This window comes from Narcine bancroftii, chromosome 8, assembly GCF_036971445.1.
Source record: "Narcine bancroftii isolate sNarBan1 chromosome 8, sNarBan1.hap1, whole genome shotgun sequence".
In the NCBI taxonomy this organism is placed as follows: Eukaryota; Metazoa; Chordata; class Chondrichthyes; order Torpediniformes; family Narcinidae; genus Narcine; species Narcine bancroftii.
Genome location: NC_091476.1, coordinates 67,004,967 through 67,029,718, shown reverse-complemented (window position 1 = coordinate 67,029,718; position 24,752 = coordinate 67,004,967). Strand labels below are relative to the sequence as shown.

General features: G+C 53.1%; 2 protein-coding genes across 2 annotated transcripts in view; both read right to left on the bottom strand.

The window, feature by feature from the left end:
- Positions 1-9,321, bottom strand: part of LOC138742041 (EH domain-containing protein 1-like) — a 73,355-nt gene extending 64,034 nt beyond the window's left edge. The window contains exons 1-2 of the mRNA XM_069896233.1: positions 9,092-9,321; positions 7,874-7,971 (exon numbers count right to left, since the gene is read on the bottom strand). Coding sequence (XP_069752334.1) covers positions 7,874-7,971; positions 9,092-9,321 — 328 coding nt within the window. The remainder of the gene's footprint in view (positions 1-7,873; positions 7,972-9,091) is intronic.
- A 9,528-nt stretch (positions 9,322-18,849) lies between these two features.
- The window catches only part of LOC138742040 (basic proline-rich protein-like), a 7,030-nt gene continuing 1,127 nt past the window's right edge, over positions 18,850-24,752 (bottom strand). The window contains exons 3-6 of the mRNA XM_069896232.1: positions 21,999-22,296; positions 21,380-21,887; positions 20,933-21,151; positions 18,850-18,917 (exon numbers count right to left, since the gene is read on the bottom strand). Of these exons, the coding sequence (XP_069752333.1) occupies positions 18,850-18,917; positions 20,933-21,151; positions 21,380-21,887; positions 21,999-22,296 (1,093 nt within the window). The remainder of the gene's footprint in view (positions 18,918-20,932; positions 21,152-21,379; positions 21,888-21,998; positions 22,297-24,752) is intronic.

Here is a 24,752-nt window from a genome sequence, read left to right as displayed (position 1 = left end):
GCCGGCGGGGGAGAAGGGAGCTGGAGCGGCCGGCGGGGGAGAAGGGAGCTGGAGCGGCCGGCGGGGGAGAAGGGAGCTGGAGCGGCCGGCGGGGGAGAAGGGAGCTGGAGCGGCCGGCGGGGGAGAAGGGAGCTGGAGCGGCCGGCGGGGGAGAAGGGAGCTGGAGCGGCCGGCGGGGGAGAAGGGAGCTGGAGCGGCCGGCGGGGGAGAAGGGAGCTGGAGCGGCCGGCGGGGGAGAAGGGAGCTGGAGAAGGGAGAAGGGAGCGCCTCCTTTCCCCCCGCCGGCCGCTCCAACCCGCCTCCTCACCCATGGGCCGCTCCAGCCCGCCTCCTCCCCCGCTAGCCAATCCAGCCCGTGAGTGGGGAGAGAGCAGGATCAGTGTGGGGATGTCCCCTCGCTGACAGCCCGCGCTGACAGCCAGCCATCCTGAATTGACACGTCACGTCACCAGAATGGAGGACCATCGCCTTCCCAAGATCGTCTTATATAGCGAGCTCTCCACTGACCTCCGAGACAGAGGTGCACCAAAGAGGTACAAGGATTGCTTAAAGAAATCTCTTGGTGCCTGCCATTGACCACTGCCTCACAGTTCGGCGGGCAGCAACCTTCCTTTGAAGAAGACCGCAGAGCCCACCTCTCTGACAAAAGAAAAAGGAGGAAAAACCCAACACCCAACCCCAACCAACCAATTTTCCCTTGCAACCATGCCTGCCTGTCCCGCATCAGACTTGTCAGTCACCAACGAGCTTGCAGCAGACGTGGACATTACCCCTCTATAAATCTTCGTCCGCGAAGCCAAGCCAAAGAAGTCCCTCCCCACCATTGTTGCTCCACACAGCTCCTTCCCCCTCACATTAAACATATTGATAGGGTGTCAGAATCACACACTCGGGGACAAGAGTTTTAACAGTTCGGCACAGACTAACAGGGCCTGCTTCTGTGCAGCCATGTTCCATGATTTCAAACTTCTTATCTGGTCTCCCCAGGCCTGCATTGCCCACCCTGCAGAGAAAGCAACCCAGATTTGTCTGACCTCTCCCTCCAACTCATACCCTCCACACCAGGCCACATCCTGGCAAACCTCTTCCGTCCTCTTTCTACAACCTCCTCGTCCATCCTGCAATGAGAGGCTTGCAATTGTGGTTTTATTTACTTCACTGAAGTGATGGATGAAATATTTTTGATTGTGACAGATAATGTGGCAACTGGTGCTTTAGTGAAGGAAGTGACTCAAGAGGAAACCAGGACACAGTAAAGCTGTGAAACTCCCAGCTCATCCTATGCTCACTGGGTAGTGTCAACAGGCTGCATCTGGAAACACCTCCTCTGTGGTGGCTGGACGAGCAGAGGGGGAAGGGGTTTAAACACAGCTGAAAACAGCTATGACCACAATCTGCCAAGTCCCAACATCAACTCAGGATTTAACCAAGATATAAAGTTGACAGGCACTCTCAACTTGCCAACGAGCAGGGGGTGGAAGTGGTGGGGGGGGGGGGGGGTGGGGAAACAGAATTTCAGCAGGCAATGGAGATGTGGAAGCAAGCACCTGCCTCAAAAGGTTCCATTATTCTCACATACTACATTTAGAATGTAACATGCTGAAATTCTTTAACTTTTGTCTACCGCAAGGCAGAAAGAGAGTCGCTACTTTGTCTAGCGTCCCTCACAGAAACCTATAGCACCCGGTCACCCCTCCAAGTATTGGCCAGGCCTGTGCCTGTTTAGCTTCCCAGATGCGACAATCTCAGGTGTATATAGGCTATTAGTCCAGCTGACAGACGGAGAAGCCTATGTTAACGACCACCTTTGATTCAACCTGCATCCTACACAACTTGGAACTCCTGATCTGCTGTGCGAAGATACAGACACTGAGTGGGACACTGAGTTATGAGTTCATTATCATCAACTGCACCGGCCACCACCATGTCAACGTCCTATCGAGAGTGTCACAGTGTGGTACGGCTGCTGCAGAGAAATGGCTTGGCAGTTGATGCATAGACTCATAAGACTTGCAGAAAGGATTGCTGGAGTCTCCCTCCCCCACCATCAATGCGATCGACCGAGATGGTAGTCTGAAGAGGGCGCACAAAACCATTATAGATTATAGACCCCTTCCTCCCTGCTCACAGCATCTTCCAGCTACTCCTGTCAGGAAGAGATACAGGAGGATCAGAACCAGCACCAACAGTCTGAGATACAGCTTCTTCTCACGGGCAGTGAGAAAATGCTGAATGACTAAAAACTGCTCATTAAAACCCTTTGAGACAAAATAACATTGTAATTCTAAATACTGTCCTGCATATGCATTGTTCGTCTGTATGTGTGTTATGTCTGGTTGTGTATCTGCTTGTTTTGCACTGAGGACCAGAGAATACCGTTTTGTCAGATTGTACTTGTGCATTTAGATGTCAATAAACTGGACTTGATATAAAATGAGGCAAAGCAGCATTTCTGGAGACCACTATGCATACACTTACACAGCACATGTATACATAAAGACACCTTTTAAAATAGGTACATATATTTTGAGATAATGTACTCCGATGCAGGCTACCATTCAATCTCACAGCCTGCGGGAAGAAGCCATTTCCCAGGCTGGCAGTCCTGATTTTGATGCTCCTGTACCTCCTCCTCGATGGAAGTGTGTCTACGTGCTGGATGGAAAAGATCATCACCGATTCTTCGAGATTTCCTTCTGAGTATTCCTTTTGAGATTGGGGTGGGGGGGGTGGTGAGAAAGGGAGAAGAAAGTCCCACTGGCTGACTGCATCATCGTTCAGTCGCCAATGGAACATTTCCCACCGAATCCCAGGCACTTACCAAGACTACTACATCATCCCACAATCCTCTGCAATTTCTGCCACCTGCAATGGGATCCCCCATCTTCCCCTCCCTGCTTTCCTCAGGGCTGCTCCCTCTGAGACTCCCTCATCCACTCACCAAGCACCCCTTCAGTATTTACCCATGACCCCCCCGTGCTCAATGTGCACACACCACCTCCCTCACCACGATTCGGGGCCTCAAACAGTCCTTCCAAGAGAGGCAACACTTATGTATCCATGGGAATGGTCACCTGCAATGGTACTCCCATTGTGGCCCGCTCTATAGCCGCTTTCAGGTGGACAGAATACCTGACTGTAAAGCTGCCGATTCGACCCCAGTGCGGCTGTCAGGAGGCCACCTGAAAGTGGAGAACCTGGCCAGGAGGAGCACTTACCTAACCCTCCTCCTGTAGGTATAATCTCCAGCTCGGAGAATCCCCTGTTGCATCTGAAAGCAGCAGTGGGATGACAGCCACAGTCCACAGGAGCCCGGTGTTCACTCGGATGCAGCTCTCCTTCATCTGGCACGTTCATGGCCACTTGAACGTCCCTGCTGCACTCCCCAAGCCGCACCTGCCGGTGCATTATCTGCGTCTGAGCACCTGAAAGCGGCTTAAGTCAGAGAATTTGCGCAGACTGGGAGACCACTTTGCTGAGCACCTTTGCTCTGTCTGCCACAGTAAAAGGAGGCCACCATTTCAATTCCACACACCATTCCTATATCGACATGTCTGTCTGCAGCCTCACGCCCTGACAACTGATGCTACCACAAATTGGAAGAACAACATCTAATATTCCGTCTGGGCTCCCTCCAACCAGATGGCATTGACATCAACTTCTCCAGTTGCTGTTAAACTTCTCCCCGTCTCCCTCTCCTTGACCTGGTCTCCTTTCGTCCAGCTGCCCACACCCTTCCCCCTCCGTTCAGAGCACTACCCACCCTCCCCCATCACTTCTCTGATTCTATCTTCTATCCTCACATCTATACCCGCCTATTATCGTAGATTTTAAAAATTAAGACACTGTAATAGGGTCCTTACAGCCCACGAGCCCGTGTCGCCTGATTACACCCGAGTGCCCAACAGAAAACAGAGTCGCCCTGGGGAAAACCCACGCAGACACGGAGAGAATACCTTGCAGACAGTGCCAGACTCAAACCCTGGTCCCGATTACTGGCGGCGTTTGTAACAGCATTTTCTCCTTCCCCTGCCCTTTCCTTCCTCTCATCCCCACCCCCCAACTTTTTTTTTTTTAATTCAACCGCTTTTTGTTCATACTTCGAAGGGCTCAGGCCAAAACATCAGTTATATATCTTTACTTCTACGGATGCTGCGCGACCGGCTGAGTTTCTTTGATGTACTGCGCTACAGTCACAGAGTCTGCTGACTGTCCTGTTCAACTGGAATTGTTTTATTTATCTTGCTGCAAGAAGTTTTGGTTTGCATGCTATCCAGGCTACTCAATTCACACAACAGGAAGTGCACTATGATCAGTGCAGGGAATAGCAGACAACAGGAGACTGCAGATGCTGGAACAGGAGTAAACACAATCTGCTGGTTGAGCAGCATCTGTATTCACTAATACAGTTTAAAGTTGTTCATAGAGCTTATATGTCTAAAGATAAACTCCATCGCTTTTATTCTCATATCGATCCTATATGTGATAAATGTCAATTGGAAATAGCTTCCCTTACACATATGTTTTGGTCCTGTCCCTCTTTACAGAATTATTGGAAGGAAATTTTTTCCATTATATCTACTGTTTTGAATATTGATTTACAACCACATCCCATTACTGCAATTTTTGGATTACCTATGATAGATTTGACTTATTTATCTCTTCCTGCGGATCGTATGATTGCTTTTCTTACACTAATGGCTAGAAGATCTATACTATTGAATTGGAAAGAGGTTAATCCTCCCACTGTTTTCCAATGGTTTACCCAAACTATACTATGTTTAAATTTAGAGAAAATTAGAAACTCTGTCTATGAATCCCCTTCTAAGTTTGAGTTAACCTGGCGACCATTTATTCAATATTTTCATTTGTGGTGAGTTGATCTGGCTCTGTTTTCTTTCTATGATTATGTATGATAATTGGGCTGTAAGATGAGATCGGAGTGATCGGCGTGGTTTAGCTATATCTGTAGGTTTTTTTTTAAAGTTTTTTTAAATTCAGATGTTTTTTCTTCTTTTTTGGGGTTTTTTTTTCTCTTTTTTCATATATTGTTATTAATTATCTTTTTTTTTTTAGAGATGGTTCACACCCTAAACTGATCTAAAATTTTTTTAATGATATATTTTTATTCTGTAATATTATTGTTTAATATTCTGTATTAATTCATTACTTACTATGTATTTTTTATATCTCTTTGAACTGTATGTGTTTATAAATTATAATAATAATAAAAAGATTGAAAAAGAAAGCATCTGTGGGAGAAAAAGGATGTTTTGGGCTGGAATCCTTCATTGACAGTGGAAGGACGTAAATAGCTTTCAGCCATTATGAGCTTGCTTAAAGCAAAAAGGCCAAACCACAGCAAGATCTCCTCGAGAGAGCAGCTCCAAAAATGTCATTAGCAAGAGCCAACAGCCCTGTCCCACTGACAGAAGACTTCCAGGGTCTACCAGTAACGGCAACTGAAACCCAACTTCGCCAGCAACCAGACCTATGGCCGAACATCAGCAACTGCAGAGAGTGCACCAACAAACTTGCGCACATTAATGCAGGCCAGCTCAAAATACAGATGCATTCAGCTATCAAAGCGAGTACTGTTCTTTTTTTAAAAATCTTGCAGGCCAACTCCTGCCTGGAGCCCAGAGAGGGTGGGTGTGGGGGAGGAGGGGCTGATGTATCACGAGAAACTTTGATAAACTCTCCCCTGATTGCACCGAAAATAAATCCAAAGTACTCTAAGTTGCAAATAGATGGAGATGCCTTGTGGACAAGAGAGGTGCATTTTTGTTTTAATTTTAAACTTTTCTTGGCAATTTGACAGCTGGGGGGGGTGGAGTGGGGGTGAGTGAAGAGTCAAATGTGCAGAAAGGTCATTGAGAGAGATGCTACACTTTGAATAAGGTGGTGGACATTAGCCAGACCACACTTGGCAGATCTAGTTAGCCAGCTATCGGAAGCATGCCATTGAGTTGGAAAGGATGCAGTAAAATCTCATGGGGATGGTGTGTTTGTGTTACAAAGGGAGCCTTTCCCTCCTGGGCACCAGAGGCTGAGGGGTACAGGGGTATACACTAGGTCAGCAGCCTCCAAAGTGGTTGATAGGTGGGGGGGGGGGTTTCGACGGGACAATCCAAAGAGTCAATAAATGCTAGGGAGGGTCAATAAACAGCTGGGGGGATCCGGGTGTGTCTACAGAAAATAGCACCTACAGCAGGGTTGGCCAACCTCTTGTGAGAGCAGGCCTTGGTGGCTTCAGCCTCTTAATAAGTAGAGAATGAAGGACTGGCTGAGCAGAGAGGTATAGTCAAATGCCACCGCCACCCACACACCCCTGCCCCCGCCCAGCACTGCCATCACCCCAAGGATTCCATGCCTTGGGGTCTGTGAGGGATCAAGGATTCCATGAAGGGGTAGATGGTTAAAATATTTGGGGACCCCTGCATTTGGTGAATAGGCCCACGCATTTCCCCAGGATATGGGAATCTAAAATGAGAGGGGCAGGTTTGGGATGAGAGAGGAAAGGTTCAAAATTGGACCAGCTTTCTCCCCCACAGGAAGTGGTGGGTACAGAGAACAACCTGCAGAGGTGCATACAATCACGATATTGGGGCAGGCACATGGATATGGAAGGTCTGGAGGGATTATGGGCCACATCAAATACCAGCATGGCTGATTGGCTGGATACAGAGAGTGGGAATAAAGGGATCCCATTCTGGTGGGTTACCAGTTACCAGTGGTGTTCTGCAGGTGTCAGTGTTGGGGCCACTTTTTGTTTTAATGTGATTTAGATTGCGGAATAAATGGCTTTGTGTCCAGATGAGAAGGGCAGGTAGAGATGTCAAAATGGAGAGGCTGCAGAATGACTCAGGAGAATGGGCCAAAGTAGCAAATGAAAATTATATTGGAAAGTATACTTTGGTAGAAGGAATAAAAGGACAGACGATATTTGGATAGGGCGAAAATTCAAAAGATTTGGGGGTGCGAAGGGACTTGGGGGTCCTCATGCAGAATACCTGAAAGGTTAATCTCCAGGTTGAGTGGGTGGTGAAGAAGGCGAATGCAATGTTGGTGTTTCTATCTCGAGGAACAGGATACAAGAACAGGGATGTGATGTTGAGGCTTTACAAGGCACGGGTGAGGCCTCCCTTGGAGAACAGGCTAGTTTTGGGTCTCCTTATTTAAGGAAAGATGTGCTGGCATTGGACAGGATTCAGAGAAGATTCACAAGAATGGTTCTTGGAGTGAAAGGATTAGCTCTTTAACTCTACTCCTTCAGAAGAAATAGGAGGAGGGAAAGACCTCAAAAGCATTCCAGACAGAGTGGATGTGGCAACTTCAGGATTAATGGGCACCCATTTAAAACCAAGATGAGTGAACCTCCAGAATTTGCTACCCCCAGGTCATTTTTAAGGCAAGAGATTGATAGGTGTCTGAATAGTCAGGGAGTGAAGATCATGGGGAGTGGGGCTGTGGGAGAATGGATCAGCTCATGATGGAACGGCCTACTTCAGTTCCTGTCTTATGGTCAAATGGGACTGCTTCAGATAGGCAACAGCCAGCATCAATGAGTCGGGCCAAAGGACCTGCTGCGTGCTGGATACTTGTAAGGCTACATCAAGGGCTCCAATATGCAGGAACGATACTATTATCAGGAAATTAATCTGGTCCCTGGCCAGATTTTGCTCATATCTCGATGAAGGTTAGGTATCTATGTTTTGCGATACAAGGTATGGCGTTTGACCTGCTGAGTTTCTCCAGAATTGCATTTTTACTCGCTTTGAGGTAAACATTCATCACTCAATCAGCACCAGTTGCCCGAGTCAACCCTGTTCATTTGAGCCCAACCCCACATCAACCGATAGCTGGTTCTCACCTCTGCTGATTCGTTGCTTCTCTCCAGATAAGATACCAGGTGTGTCAATAATACTGATACTCTCTAGGACTGGGTTGGGTAACTGTGCACAGTTAAACCTGAAAAAAAAAAATCAAAAGTCAGCAACTTGGAAAGCCACAAATTATTTCATCAGTCAATTATTTCATCAGTTTTGGAGCATTTCCCCACCTGCACTGCATTAACTTGGAGAATCTCTCAGTCAGAACAGCAGCTCTGCATTGGCACAAGGGAGCTAACTCATCACGGTCCTTGAACGAATAGCGTTCAAAGATCAGACACACAATTTTGGGTGACTACCAGAACATCTTCTCCCAATGGGTGTAAAGAGCTTTTGGCATATTGGACTTCATAAATCAAAGCAGAGAACAGAAGTTGGGACGTTATGGAAAAGTGTAAGACTAACCACAGGAAAATTATCAATAAGATTGAGAGAATGAGAGAAGATTTACCAGGATGTTACCCCGACTTCAGGCACTGAGTTGCAGGGAAAGGTTAAATGGGTTAGGACTTTATTCCCTGGAGTGTAGAAGAATGAGGGGAAAATTTGATAGAGGTATTTAAAATTATGAAGGGTTTAGACAGAGTATATGTAGGTAAGCATTTCCCCCCCCCACCCCCCCCAAACTTAGTCACACAGAGAATGGCGGGAGTGTTGAACGAGCTGCCAGCTGAAGTGGTGAATGCAGACTCAATTTTCACAATTAAGAGGAATATGGACCGGTACATGGATGGGAGGGGCATAGAGACCTATGGACTGGGTGCAGGTCTGTGGGACCAGACAGATTAACAGTTCCACATAGACTAGAAGGGCCAATTTTCTGTGCTGTAATGTTCTACGATTTTATAGGTGCTCCAGTTTCTTCCCACGTTCCAAAGCTATAGGGGGCTGGTAGATTAATTGGTCACATGGGTGTATTTGAGCAGAGGTGTGGGCTGGACCATAACAGGGTAGCATGGTTAGCACCAGCAACCCAGGTTCGAATACAGTGCTGTCTGCAAGGAGCTTGTCCATTTTTCCCATGTCTTGCATGGGTTTCCTCAAGAACGTTCAGGAGTGGGAGGTTAATTGGCAGCATGGACTCGTGGGGCAGGAGGGCCCGATACCAGGCTGCATGTTGACATTTTTAAAAACAAATAATAATTCAAGACCATTAGACAAAAGTGCTGCTGCAACTCAGCAGGTCACGCAGCATCTACAGTAAGCTAAAGGTAGGCGATGTTTGGGGCCAGAGCTCCTCTCGAAATATCGACTGCCTTGGGCCTCCTGTGGAGGCTGCTCGATGTGCCGAGTTTCTGTGGCCCTTGTGCACGCACTGCACTAGACCCCAAGCCAGGTCTTCTCCCGCTTGTGTTCTAGTGAAACAGATTGCACTGTGGTTCAAGCACAAGTGCAGAGTAGCTGAATACAGCTTGAGGAATATTTGCATCAAGCACCCGATCAAAATTTGCTTCAAGCACCCGATCAAAATTTGCTTCAACAGGAGCTGCACTGCCAAACAGACAACCGAGGCAGCTCTCTACCCACCCCTTTTCCCCAAAACAAAGGGGGTAGAATTGTAAAGAGAGATTCAGGCATATTGGCCTTCATGAATCAAATGTCACTTTCAGGTGCTCAGACGCAGATAATGCGCAGGCAGACGTGGCTGGGGGAGTGCAGCTGGGACATTCAGGTGGTCACGGAGAAGACGGCTTTCTGTTACCTGAATGTGCCGGCTGAAGGAGCGCCGCATCCGAGCGAATGCCTGCTCCTGTGGACTATGGCCGAAGTCCCACTGCTGCTTTCAGGTGCAACGGGGGATTCTCAGAGCCAGAGATTATACCTACAGGAGGGTTAGATAAGTGCTCCTCCTGGCCGGGTTCTCCACTTTCAGGTGGCCACCCAACAGCCGCATTGGGTAGAATATGCGGCTTTACAGTCAGGTATTCTGGCCACTTGAAAGTGGCTAAAGTATTGAGTATAGGAGTTGGGATGTTATGGTAAAATTGTAGAAAACATTGGGGAGGCCAAATATGGAGTATGGTGTGCAGTTTTGGTCACCGAACTACGGAAAAGATGTCAGTAAGATTGAAAAAGCATAGATAAGATTTACTAGGAACTGAGTTACAGGGAAAGGTTAAACAGGTTAGGAATTTATTCCCTGGAGTGTAGAAGAATGAGGGAGTTTTGATGAGGTATTTAAAATTATGAGGGGGTATTATGAATGGTATGCAGATAGGCTTTTTTCCATTCAGAGTAGGTGAGAAACAAATCAGAGGATGTGTTATGGGTGAAATGGGAAATGTTTAGGAGGAACATACAGGGAACAACTTCACACAGATTGGTGGGATTGTGGAATGAACTGAAGTAATGAACGTGGGCTAAACTTTAACGCAAAAATTTGGATGGGTGCATAGATGGGAGGGGTATGGAGGGCTATGTATTGGGCGTAGGTCAGTGGGACTAGGCAGAAAAATAGTTTGGCAAAGACGAGAAAGGGTAAAAGGCCTGTTTCTGTGCTGGAATGTCCTGTAGTTCTATGACTACTGCATCCAGTCACGTGGCAGAAAGTTCAGAACCTGTCTGTCAGGTAGAGGATCAGAAAGCCGGAGGAGGATAGGGAGGGGCCCTCACTCTACCCTCCACTCCAATGGAGGGAACGGAAGACAGTGCATCAGGGTAGCATGCTGGGATTCGAGGTCAATCCTGATTAATTTACTGACTGCAACCCTGCTCCCTTTTTAATCCCTGCCCTGTCAACAGGTTGCAGCTCTAGCTCTCAACAGCCCCAGGCTAGGGTGCAGCCGAGCTTGCCTCACATTTCCAATCCACAAGCAACTGAGGCCAAATATCTGTCTCTCTTCCCCCTTCCCCCCACGCCCCCCCACCCTTCCATACAGAGAAGTCGGCTCAAAGACAAAAAAAAGTAGAGACTATTTGCCGCCTTAACTGGCTCTCTGCCCGTCTGGGAGCAGGAGTGGGATCCAGCCTGGGAATGCTGAATTGGCTCGGGACTTTTCCATGGTAATCTGCTGCAGATCTCGGCTAACGATTCAAGCAAGTTCAGTCTTGCAGCCGTCCTAGGCAGCAACAGGGATGACTAACATGCAGGCTGCTCAGATCTGCATATGCCATCAAACTTGAGAACAACAGCACAACCGAGGTGGTGGCATTCTCACTGGACTAGCTGTGAAGGCCTGGACTAATGGCGACCTGCAGAATCTCTTCAGTTAGACAGCTGGTGAAATAAATCAGAGAAAGAAGGGCTGGGTGACAGTGGCCACGAGACTCGCAGGTTGCTGGTAATCCCCAACAGATCCAGGGCTCTGCCCAAGTTCAGAACCACTCATGCTGGGACAGACTCGATGGGCTGAATAGCCTTATTTCTGGTCCTATGTCTTGTGGCTTGAGGTTGCTCCAGAATGCAGCACCTGCAACCTCCACAACCAGTTAGAACAGCATTGAGCATACATATATATGCAGAACTCTGCCATCAGAGAGCAACATCGATTATCAAGGACGAGCACCACCCAGGACAAGCTGTTCTCGCAGCTGCCAGAGGAAGGAAGGAGGTGCAGGTCACAGGACTCGTACCTCAGGAATTGTTACCATCAGACTCTTGAACAATAAGGAAGAGAACATAGAACACTACAGCACAGGCCCTTCAGCCCGTGAAGTTGTGCTGATCCATATAAAAGTACTAAACCCACCCGACCCTGTAATCTATCATTCATGTGCCCATCTAAGAGTCACAAATGCCCCCAAATAAACTTCCCTCCTTTCACTATATACAGATGTCCTCCTGTGCTTGCTATTCCTGCCCTGGGAAACAGGTGCTGGCTGTCCACCTTATCTGTGCCTCTTGTAGACCTCTATCAAATCTCCTCTGATCCTTCTACACTACAAAAAAGTCCCAGCTCTGTTAACCTTGCCTCACAAGACTTGTTTTTTCAATCCAGGCAACATCCTGGTGAATCTCCTCTGCATCCTCTCCGTAGCTTCCACATCCTTCCTGTAATGAGGTGACCCGAACTGAACACAATACTCTCAGTATGGTCTTACCAGAGATTTGTAGAGTTGCAACCTGTACTCAATCCCACGACTAATGAAGCCCAGCATCCCACAGGCCTTCTTAACTATCCTATCAACTTGTGCGGCGACCTTGATGTATGGATTTGAACCCCAAGGTCCCTCTGTTCATCCACACTCTTAAGTAACCGAACATTAACCCTGTACTCAGCCTTCTGGTTTGTCCTTCCAAAATGCATCACCTCACATTAATCCGGATTGAAATCCATCCCCCACTTCTCCATCTAACTCTGCATCCTCTTGTAACCTTCAACAACCTTCAGCTCCATCCACAGCTCCTCCAACCTATACTCATCTGAGTGTAGACATACAGCACAGTAACAGGCCCTTCTGACTCACTGACCCGTGCCACCCAAATAAACCAATGAACCTACAACCCCTATACATTTAGAAGGGTGGGAGGAAACCGGAGCTCCTGGAGGAAACCCACGCAAGCATGGGGAAAATGTACAAACTCCTCACAGACAGTGCCAGATTCAAACACAGGTTGCTGGCACTAAATACGTTGCACTAACCATGCTGCCTAGAGACTCATTTAAGGACCCTGCTCATTGTCTATTAATGTATAAATATACTTACATCTGCATTTACTGGTATAGAAATTGCTGAGCCCAGCAGGATAAAGAATCCCAGGGTTGTTTGTGATACCATGTATGTACTCTGACAATAAATCTGAACTCTGGCATGGCATCCAAATCAGTCCAACAAATCAAGAGAGAGAAAAAAACAGGGAATGAAAGTCATTGCTGGCAATCCACAACTAAGGCCCCTCAGGGACACCAGCAAGGACGAGAGATGATTAGCACCAGGCCAGTTGGGTTTCACATGACAGACACGAATGAACAGACCCCCATCTTTGGCTTGGCTTCGCGGACGAAGATTTATGGAGGGGGTAAAAGTCCACGTCAGCTGCAGGCTCGTTTGTGGCTGACCAGTCCGATGCGGGACAGGCAGACACGGTTGCAGCGGCTGCAGGGGAAAATTGGTTGGTTGGGGTTGGGTGTTGGGTTTTTCCTCCTTTGCCTTTTGTCAGTGAGGTGGGCTCTGCGGTCTTCTTCAAAGGAGGTTGCTGCCCGCCAAATTGTGAGGCGCCAAGATGCACGGTTTGAGGCGATATCAGCCCACTGGCGGTGGTTAATGTGGCAGGCACCAAGAGATTTCTTTAGGCAGTCCTTGTACCTTTTCTTTGGTGCACCTCTGTCACAGTGGCCAGTGGAGAGCTCGCCATATAACACGATCTTGGGAAGGCGATGGTCCTCCATTCTGGAGACGTGACCCACCCAGCGCAGCTGGATCTTCAGCAGCGTGGACTCGATGCTGTCGACCTCTGCCATCTCGAGTACTTCGACGTTAGGGATGAAAGCGCTCCAATGGATATTGAGGATGGAGCGGAGACAACGCTGGTGGAAGCGTTCTAGGAGCCATAGGTGATGCCGGTAGAGGACCCATGATTCGGAGCCGAACAGGAGTGTGGGTATGACAACGGCTCTGTATATGCTTATCTTTGTGAGGTTTTTCAGTTGGTTGTTTTTCCAGACTCTTTTGTGTAGTCTTCCAAAGGCGCTATTTGCCTTGGCGAGTCTGTTGTCTATCTCATTGTCGATCCTTGCATCTGATGAAATGGTGCAGCCGAGATAGGTAAACTGGTTGACCGTTTTGAGTTTTGTGTGCCCCCATACTGCTCTAACATTCCCACTGGTAGAACAGCAGGAGGAAAAACCCTTGGGCAGGTACTGGAAAGGTAGACGGCGCTGGCAGCAGAAGGTTTGGTTGCAATCCAATCCAGCACTTGCCTGTCCGTGAGCGACAATCCTGGCAAGCAAAGGGGGACACAGGAACTGGCAGGTGGCCAATTCATTGAGAATCCATCCACCACTGTACACCACCCCCCCAAACAACCCACATGGTTTTTTTTAAATGAGCCTTGGTCAGAAACAACTTGGCCACATCTACTCTGTGCAGACCTGTCAGCATTCAAAATGCTTCCAATGAGGCCCCGAACTTCTGAACTGCAAGTACAGTCCAACGTTCCTCATATGCTAATCCCTTCATTCCAGGAATCATTCTTGTGAACCTGCTCTGAACCCTCTCCAATTCCAACACATCCTTTCTTAAATAAGGAGCACTGCCCGTTCTCCAAGTGAGGCCACACCAGTGCCTGATAAAGCCTCGACATCACATCCTTGCTCTTGTACCCTGTTCCTCGAGCTAAGAATTCACCTTCATCACCCACTCAACCTTTAGGGTTTCCTGCTCAGGGACTCCAGTGTCCCTTTGCACCTCTGAATTGTCTCCCCACCCAAACAATGGTCTGCCCTTTTCTTTCTTCTACCAAAGTGCATGACCGTCCACTTGGCCCGATCTCCTCACCTACCCCAGTCGCTCTGTGGCCCCTCCCTTTCCTCCTCGCTACCTACCCCTCCACCGGTCTTTGTATCATCTACAAACTCATTTAATCCCATAATTCAAATCACTGGCAGACAACACAAAAAGGCACGGCCCCAATACTGGCCCCTGTGGTTCAGCACCGGCAACCAATCAGAATAGGATCCCTTTATTCCCACTCTGTTTCCCGCCAATCATCTACCTGCACTGGTATCTTTCCTCTAATTCTGTGGGGGGGGGGGGTCTCACCTTGTGGAGCAGCTTCAGGGGCCGGAACTTTGTCACAGGCCTTTTGAAAGTCTAAATACACAACATCTGCTCAAGTCCTTGTTCTCGCCTGCTCGTGGTTTCCTCAAAGAAACCGCGGGAGGCTTGTCAGGCAAGATTTTCCCTCCAGGAAACCATGCGGACTTTGCCCCACTTGTCGTGGGCCTCCAGGTTCTCCATAACCTCATCCTTGACAATTGATTCTGGCAACTTCCCAACCACTGATGTGAGGTGAACAGGTCTATAATTTCCTTCCTGCTGCCTCCCTCCCTTTCTAAATAGCAGGTGACCTTTGCAATTTGCCAGTCCTGAGGAACTATGCCACAATCTATCAATTCTTGGAAGATCATTACTAGAGCCTCCATAATCTCTGTAGCGACTTCGGTCAGAGCCCAAGGGTGCATTCCAATTGGTCCAGGAAACTTAGCTAACCCAAGTCCATTCAGCTTCCCAAGCAACATCTCCCTTCCCGACATCCTTGAAAGTCAGGTATACTAATAACATTTTCCACAGTGACTCAAAACCCTCATTCAGTTCCTTAACGCAGGCAGGTGGGACATTTGGGTCAGTATAGGCAAATTGGGCTGAAGGGCCTGTTTCCACTCGCATCCTCCAACTCTCCGAATGGGAAAGTTGAAATTTCAAGGTTACACCCAGTGGCTCTGGAGTCGTTCCAGATGAGGAAATGTTTCCACCTTATCTACACCATCACGTGTGACTTAAACACCTCAATTATGGCATCCTTTCATCTTGTATCCCCAGGCAAAAATAAACCTCAGCTGCACCAGCCCACCCTCACCAGAGTCTCCTTGAACCTCACAACACAGGGGAACAGCCCAGTCACCAAGGGAGAGCAAGTGGACTACCTGCCGATGCTACTCATAAGTACATCAGCGTTTCTTCACTGGGTCACCTTGCTGGAACTCCAGCTTAATTCAGGATAGGCAATTAAATACTGGCCACATCTTTAAGACATAGCTGCAGAAATAGGCTATCCAGCCCATGGAGTCTGCCCTGCTATTCAACCACGAGCTGATCCATTCTCCCACTCAGCTCCCAATAACCTTTGATGCTCTGACAAATCAAGAACCCATCAATAGCGTGGCACAGTTGGCAACCTGAGTTCAAATAACTTGGGTTTGAATCTAGCACTGTCTGAAAGGAATTTGTATGTTCTCACTGCAGGCTTCTTCCCACTCTACAAAGCAGACAGACCAAGTAGGTTAATTTGGGCAGTACAGGCCATGGGCCATAAAGGGGCTGCTACTGTGCTGCATCTGTCTAAATTAAAAACTCCCTTAAATACATACAATGACTGCTCTTGAGTAAAAGCCCATAGAAATGGCCACCTAAGTAGATAAGGCAGTAAAGGTTGCATGTGACAGGCCTCAGAGTATAAATACAGCCGCTATGTAAAACTTGGGGCAGACTGTGGAGTGCAGTTCTCGTCACCCCATTATAGGCAGGAGGTCAAGGATGTTGCCTGACTTGTAGGTTACAAGTACTGAGATAAACTTGGGTTGCTTTCTCTGGAGAGTCAGAAGCCGAGGGGAGATCAGATAGAGGTCATTGAGAGGGAAAACTGCAGGAATCCTTTCTCCAGGCTAATGGCATCACACATTGGAGGACACGTTTACAGTGAGGTGAAATGCAGAGGGCAATTATTTTATGCAGAGAGTTGTGGGGGCCAGGAACGGGCTGCCAATGGAAGCAGCTGCAATAGCCATTATAGACCATTTTTGGCTATGGCCCCACTTCCTTTAAGTTTTGGTTTCTTCCGTATTTCTACTAATGAAAATCTATTCATGTTGTGACAGAATACATATAGATATGTTTTTGGGAGATAAATTGGGAAAAGTTTGTTAGAGTAGGTCACATACAAACACTTTAAAACAGATCTTATTTAAAATACTGGAGCTCTGCCCAATGCTAGACGTATCAGCCCCACGGTTTTTGCAAGAGCTTTGGAGAGTGCCCAAAAGACTTCATTAATGGATTGTCGTTTACAAAAGGCTATAGATGAAAGATCTTGTCGGAACTGCCTTCTGTCTGGATGGGAGCTTGCTATTCTAAGAGGGTCATGTGGTTTTGCAAGCAGAGTCAAACAGGCTTTTTCTCACTGTGTAGAGAAAGAGATCACTTGTACAGTGTTATAACCAGCGACAGCAGCTGGGACTGGAACAGGACAAGCTTGTGGAAAACCCCATTCTGAAAACGGCCTGGTCAAAGCCCTTGTGGTTCATGCAAGAGAGGACTGGCTGTCTAATATTTTACTTGGAATCAGAGAAACTAAAAGGAACCCTGCAGGGGGACAAGTTTCGTCAGCAAGACACTGGAGTGACTGATTAAGAAGGAATCAGTTGTGGATGTCCTGGAACAACAAATCTCTCTCTGAAAACCGACAAGAACCTTCCTGAGTGGTAACCATTTACCTTTCGAGCACCAAAGCCTGGTGAACTTTATAAATGTTAAATTCCGTGCACAGCATAAGAATTGTCTGCAACCAGTGAACTTGGAGGAATGAGAAGTGAGATTGAACTGTGAACCAAAAGACTTTTCTGAACTTACACACACATTATATACACGTGTGCTTAGAATTAGAAGGGAGTTAGGTTAGTTAAGTCAATAGTGATAAAGTTAAAGTGTGATTCCGTTTTCATGTTTAAAGATAATTAAAAGCAACTTTTGCTTAAGTAACCATTTGTCTTGGTGAATATCTATAGCTACTGCGTTTTGGGGTCCTCTGGGCTCATAACAGAGGTCATTCAATCTCGTCAATATTTTAAAGATAGGTTAGATTTGGCCCTTGTGGCTAAGGGGATCAAGGGATATGGGGAGAAGGCAGGAACAAGGTACTGATCAGCCATGATCACATTAAATGGCAGTGTAGGCTTGAAGGGCCAAATGGCCTCCTCCTGCAGCTATATATATTTTGACAGGAAAAAAAACTCCAGAGGGCTGTTACCTCAGCCAGTGACATCACAAGCACCAGACTTCACTCCATTGAGGGCTTCTACATGAGGCGGTCTTAAAAATATAGCTTCTATTCTCAAGGACCCCCACCACCCAGGCCATGCCCTCTTCACTCTGCTACCATCGAAGTGGGGGGGACGGGGGGGTGGGGAAGAAGCTACAGGAGCCTAAAGACAGCAGCACAAGGACAGCTTTTTTCCCTCTGCCATCAGATTCCTGAATAATCAATGAACTAAAGACACTGCCTGACTCTGTCTTTTTCTTCCCTTTTTTTTCGGTAAGATGGGTGTTACAAATTTTATGCTGCCACAAAACAACAAACTTAGTGACGTGCTCATGATAATAAATTCTGATTTTGTGCCCTCCCTCCCCCAACCCCCCACCCCGTTGAAAATGGCCACTCTAGATAGATCTGTGACTCCGAATGGGGATTATAAAGCAGCATGGTTCAGGTATCGTGGCAGGCACAGACATGTGGGCTGAACGGCCTGCTCCTCTGTATGACAAGAGGAGCCGGAAGGAGAGGAATTGCCACTGACCAACAGTTCACAATGCTGGAACCTCTGACTCAGGACAGCTGTGCTGACAGCAGGACACAGTGCCAACAGTGCATTCCTCCACCATTACATCACCATATTCCTGACAGGCACTGGAACAAACACTGACAAGAATGCACCAAGAATCTTCAGAGACAGCGCCTCAGACACCAGAGCTAATTTGGAGGACGATCACTCAGAGTTGGCCCTATCTGCAGCTGGTCTGTTTGCTTTGAGATTTCAGATTTATTCCTGCAACCCTTGAACCAATCACGGCTCCTTGGATGCTGGCCTGAAACTAGCAAAGGGGACATGGGAACCCTCGGGTCAGACTGGGAGTGACGTGCTTGGTCTCGAATAACTGGGTCGAGAGCCACAGAATTGAAACCGGGAGTCTGAAGAGTGGGGAGGGACCACAGCCATTGGCGGCTGCAGGGCCAAGAATCTCAGGCTCAGACCAGGAGCCAAGCAGAGAGCAGGCTGCAACTGATGCTACTCGACCAGTAGCAGGGGCTGGGTCTCACCCGCACTTCATTCATGACTTCCAGCCCTGCAGTGCTGACTGACCGTTTGAAGGAGGATTGGTCCCTCCCTTGATCTCAAACTCCTGTCCCCATTCACCACATTTATAACTCGATTTCCTCCGGTGTCAGGGCTGATCCAGACATGGGCCAGAGAGGAACCTGCAGCCATCGTTTATATTAGACATCCTGCTTTGCATCTTGCTTCTATTGAAGAGTAACGCCCTCCGTCTCCTGCGGATGGAATGCTTCACTTAATAGTGTCACCCACAATACTTCAATATATCCGGAGATTGAACTGTTACTCGAGAGCCATTAACGTTGAAGTTTATATAGCACCAGGTAGTTACGTCGCCCCCACCTTCCAGCTGCACCACGGAAACGTCACTTTTTTTTTTAAAAACACACCTTAAAATCAAGGTTGTCCTTTTAGCTGGGTCTAAAATCGGAACCTCAATGGCACAGTCGCTACACCGTCGCCAACTCCGAAGCAATCCCACGCAGGCCACCTGTTAGTCATCGACAAAGTCTCGGTGCTTCCCCCCACCCCCAACCCCCCGCAGGGTCCATCTGCCTAGTCCGGCTGCCATCGGCTCTGGACAGGAGCCGATGGTGGCTTACTTTAAAATATCCAAATAAAATTTAAATCTTCGGAGTAAGGGCCAGATTCAGGAGGTCGCCTTACACCAAGGGTATCGCTCAAACCATATGAAATTCCTGTTCGACGGCATATATGGTATTATTTTGGCGGTTTAACATACTACATAGCTGGGGGAAATCTTGGCGGTCATCAGCAAAAATATTTTAGCCCACCTGCCCTTGCAGAATGACGATCAACTCCTACTACCATCAGTACATCCACTGAAGGGGGGGGGGGGGTGGAGAGCAGGTCAACAGACAGGATAACATGTAGGCAAAACGGGAGAGTCAAGCAATATATCAAAAAACTAACTGAACCACCCAAAACCTCCCAGTATCACTCCCAGGGATTCAGGATGGGTAGTGTGTTCGACAACAGATTCTCCTTACAGCCCCTGCTCTCACAACTACCTAATGACAGACCAGCCGAGGCAGTTGGCCTCAGGTATGTCCAGATATGGGTTCTTTGAAGAGAGAAACCCACCACCACGCCTCACCATCTTACTGGGCAAGTCTGTGCCAGAGTCTGGCGCCCCAGCACCTTGGGGCGGGGGGGGGCTGGCGCCCCAGCACCTTGGGGCGGGGGGGGGCTGACGCCCCAGCACCTTGGGGGGCGGGGGGGGGGCTGGCGCCCCAGCACCTTGGGGCGGGGGGGGGGGGCTGGCGCCCCAGCACCTTGGGGCGGGGGGGGGGGGGCTGGCGCCCCAGCACCTTGGGGCGGGGGGGGGGGCTGGCGCCCAGCACCTTGGGGCGGTGGGGGGGGCTGGCGCCCCAGCACCTTGGGGCGGTGGGGGGGGCTGGCGCCCCAGCACCTTGGGGCGGTTGGGGGGGGGCCTGGCGCCCCAGCACCTTGGGGCGGGGGGGGGGGCTGGCGCCCCAGCACCTTGGGCGGGGGGGGGGCTGGCGCCCAGCACCTTGGGGCGGGGGGGGGCTGGCGCCCCAGCACCTTGGGGCGGGGGGGGGGCTGGCGCCCCAGCACCTTGGGGCGGGGGGGGGCTGGCGCCCCAGCACCTTGGGGCGGGGGGGGGCTGGAAGCCCCAGCACCTTGGGGCGGGGGGGGGGCTGGAGCCCCAGCACCTTGGGGCGGGGGGGGGGCTGGCGCCCAGCACCTTGGGGCGGGGGGGGGGCTGCGCCCAGCACCTTGGGGCGGGGGGGGGGCTGACGCCCCAGCACCTTGGGGCGGGGGGGCTGGCGCCCCAGCACCTTGGGGCGGGGGGGGGCTGGCGCCCCAGCACCTTGGGGCGGGGGGGGGCCGGCGCCCCAGCACCTTGGGGCGGGGTGGGGGCCGGCGCCCCAGCACCTTGGGGCGGGGGGGGCCGGCGCCCCAGCACCTTGGGGCGGGGGGGGCCGGCGCCCCAGCACCTTGGGGCGGGGGGGGCCGGCGCCCCAGCACCTTGGGGCGGGGGGGGGCCGGCGCCCCAGCACCTTGGGGCGGGGGGGGGCCGGCGCCCCAGCACCTTGGGGCGGGGGGGGGCCGGCGCCCCAGCACCTTGGGGCGGGGGGGGGCCGGCGCCCCAGCACCTTGGGGCGGGGGGGGGGCCGGCGCCCCAGCACCTTGGGGCGGGGGGGGGCCGGCGCCCCAGCACCTTGGGGCGGGGGGGGGCCGGCGCCCCAGCACCTTGGGGCGGGGGGGGGGCCGGCGCCCCAGCACCTTGGGGCGGGGGGGGCCGGCGCCCCAGCACCTTGGGGCGGGGGGGGCCGGCGCCCCAGCACCTTGGGGCGGGGGGGGGCCGGCGCCCCAGCACCTTGGGGCGGGGGGGGCCGGCGCCCCAGCACCTTGGGGCGGGGGGGGGCCGGCGCCCCAGCACCTTGGGGCGGGGGGGGGGCCGGCGCCCCAGCACCTGGGGCGGGGGGGGCCGGCGCCCAGCACCTTGGGGCGGGGGGGGGGCCGGCGCCCCAGCACCTTGGGGCGGGGGGGGGGGCCGGCGCCCCAGCACCTTGGGGCGGGGGGGGGCCGGCGCCCCAGCACCTTGGGGCGGGGGGGGGCCGGCGCCCCAGCACCTTGGGGCGGGGGGGGGGCCGGCGCCCCAGCACCTTGGGGCGGGGGGGGGCCGGCGCCACCAGCACCTTGGGGCGGGGGGGGCCGGCGCCCCAGCACCTTGGGGCGGGGGGGGCCGGCGCCCCAGCACCTTGGGGCGGGGGGGGGGGCCGGCGCCCAGCACCTTGGGGCGGGGGGGGGGCGGCGCCACAGCACCTTGGGGCGGGGGGGGGGGGCCGGCGCCACAGCACCTTGGGGCGGGGGGGGCCGGCGCCCCAGCACCTTGGGGCGGGGGGGGCCGGCGCCCCAGCACCTTGGGGCGGGGGGGGCCGGCGCCCCAGCACCTTGGGGCGGGGGGGGCCGGCGCCCCAGCACCTTGGGGCGGGGGGGGCCGGCGCCCCAGCACCTTGGGCGGGGGGGGCCGGCGCCCCAGCACCTTGGGGCGGGGGGGGCCGGCGCCCCAGCACCTTGGGGCGGGGGGGGCCGGCGCCCCAGCACCTTGGGGCGGGGGGGGCCGGCGCCCCAGCACCTTGGGGCGGGGGGGGGCCGGCGCCCCAGCACCTTGGGGCGGGGGGGGGCCGGCGCCCCAGCACCTTGGGGCGGGGGGGGGGGGCCGGCGCCCCAGCACCTTGGGGCGGGGGGGGGGGGCCCGCACCCCAGAACCTTGGGGCGGGGGGGGGGGGGGGGGCCGGCACCCCAGAACCTTGGGGCGGGGGGGGGGGGGCCGGCACCCCAGCACCTTGGGCGGGGGGGCTGGCACCCAGCACCTTGGGGCGGGGGGGCTGGCACCCCAGCACCTTGGGGCGGGGGGGCTGGCACCCCAGCACCTTGGGGCGGGGGGGCTGGCACCCCAGCACCTTGGGGCGGGGGGCTGGCACCCCAGCACCTTGGGGCGGGGGGGCTGGCACCCCAGCACCTTGGGCCGGGGGGACTGGCACCCCAGCACCTTGGGCCGGGGGACTGGCACCCCAGCACCTTGGGGCAGGGGGGGCTGGCACCCCAGCACCTTGGGGCGGGGGGGGCTGGCACCCCAGCACCTTGGGGCGGGGGGGACGAAGGGCTGATACACCAATACATTAAACTGGGGGGAGGGGAATGAAGGGCAAATTCTCCAGCACCTTAAGATCGGGGGCAGGGTGACACTACAGTACATTAAGTTGGTGGTGGGGGAGGGAGAAAATGATGATGATGAAGGTCTGATACCCCAACACCCTAAGGTGGCAGGTGATAAAGGGCCGACACCCCAGCCCCCTAAGGTGGCGGCGGGTAAAAGGCTGCCACCCCAGCCCTAGGGTGGCGGGGGGGGTAAAGGGCTGACACCCCAGCCCCTAAGGTGACAGGGGTAAAGGCTGACACCCCAGCCCCCTAAGGTGACAGGGGGTAAAGGGCTGACACCCCAGCCCCCTAAGGTGACAGGGGGTAAAGGGCTGACACCCCAGCCCCCTAAGGTGACAGGGGGTAAGGAGGGCTGACACCCCAGCCCCCTAAGGTGACAGGGGGTAAAGGGCTGACACCCCAGCCCCCTAAGGTGACAGGGGGTAAAGGGCTGACACCCAGCCCCCTAAAGGTGACAGGGGGTTAAAGGGCTGACACCCCAGCCCCCTAAGGTGACAGGGGTAAAGGGCTGACACCCAGCCCCCTAAGGTGACAGGGGGTAAAGGGCTGACACCCCAGCCCCCTAAGGTGACAGGGGGTAAAGGCTGACACCCCAGCCCCCTAAGGTGACAGGGGGTAAAGGGCTGACACCCCAGCCCCCTAAGGTGACAGGGGTAAAGGGCTGACACCCCAGCCCCCTAAGGTGACAGGGGTAAAGGGCTGACACCCCAGCCCCCTAAGGTGACAGGTGGTAAAGGGCTGACACCCCAGCCCCCTAAGGTGACAGGGGGTAAAGGGCTGACACCCCAGCCCCCTAAGGTGACAGGGGTAAAGGGCTGACACCCCAGCCCCCTAAGGTGACAGGGGTAAAGGGCTGACACCCCAGCCCCCTAAGGTGACAGGGGTAAAGGGCTGACACCCCAGCCCCTAAGGTGACAGGGGGTAAAGGGCTGACACCCCAGCCCCCTAAGTGACAGGGGGTAAAGGGCCTGACACCCCAGCCCCCTAAGGTGACAGGGGTAAAGGGCTGACACCCCAGCCCCTAAGGTGACAGGGGGTAAAGGGCTGACACCCCAGCCCCCTAAGGTGACAGGGGGTAAAGGGCTGACACCCCAGCCCCCTAAGGTGACAGGGGGTAAAGGGCTGACACCCCAGCCCCCTAAGGTGACAGGGGGGTAAAGGGCTGACACCCAGCCCCCTAAGGTGACAGGGGGTAAAGGGCTGACACCCCAGCCCCCTAAGGTGACAGGGGGTAAAGGGCTGACACCCCAGCCCCCTAAGGTGACAGGGGGTAAAGGGCTGACACCCCAGCCCCCTAAGGTGACAGGGGGTAAAGGGCTGACACCCCAGCCCCCTAAGGTGACAGGGGGTAAAGGGGCTGACACCCCAGCCCCTAAGGTGACAGGGGGTAAAGGGCTGACACCCAGCCCCCTAAGGTGACAGGGGGTAAAGGGCTGACACCCCAGCCCCCTAAGGTGACAGGGGGTAAAGGCTGACACCCCAGCCCCCTAAGGTGACAGGGGTAAAGGGCTGACACCCCAGCCCCCTAAGGTGACAGGGGGTAAAGGGCTGACACCCCAGCCCCCTAAGGTGACAGGGGGTAAAGGGCTGACACCCAGCCCCCTAAGGTGACAGGGGGTAAAGGGCTGACACCCCAGCCCCCTAAGGTGACAGGGGGTAAAGGGCTGACACCCCAGCCCCCTAGTGCACAGGGGGTAAAGGCTGACACCCCAGCCCCCTAAGGTGACAGGGGGTAAAGGGCTGACACCCCAGCCCCCTAAGGTGACAGGGGGTAAAGGGCTGACACCCCAGCCCCCTAAGGTGACAGGGGGTAAAGGGCTGACACCCCAGCCCCCTAAGGTGACAGGGGGTAAAGGGCTGACACCCCAGCCCCCTAAGGTGACAGGGGGTAAAGGGCTGACACCCCAGCCCCCTAAGGTGACAGGGGGTAAAGGGCTGACACCCAGCCCCCTAAGGTGACAGGGGGTAAAGGGCTGACACCCAGCCCCCTAAGGTGACAGGGGGTAAAGGCTGACACCCCAGCCCCCTAAGGTGACAGGGGGTAAAGGGCTGACACCCCAGCCCCCTAAGGCTGACAGGGGGTAAAGGGCTGACACCCCAGCCCCCTAAGGGGACAGGGGGTAAAGGGCTGACACCCCAGCCCCCTAAGCTGACAGGGGGTAAAGGGCTGACACCCCAGCCCCCTAAGGTGACAGGGGGTAAAGGGCTGACACCCCAGCCCCTAAGGTGACAGGGGGTAAAGGCTGACACCCCAGCCCCTAAGGTGACAGGGGGTAAAGGGCTGACACCCCAGCCCCCTAAGGTGACAGGGGTAAAGGGCTGACACCCCAGCCCTGAAGGTGACAGGGTGGTAAAGGGCTGACACCCCAGCCCCTTA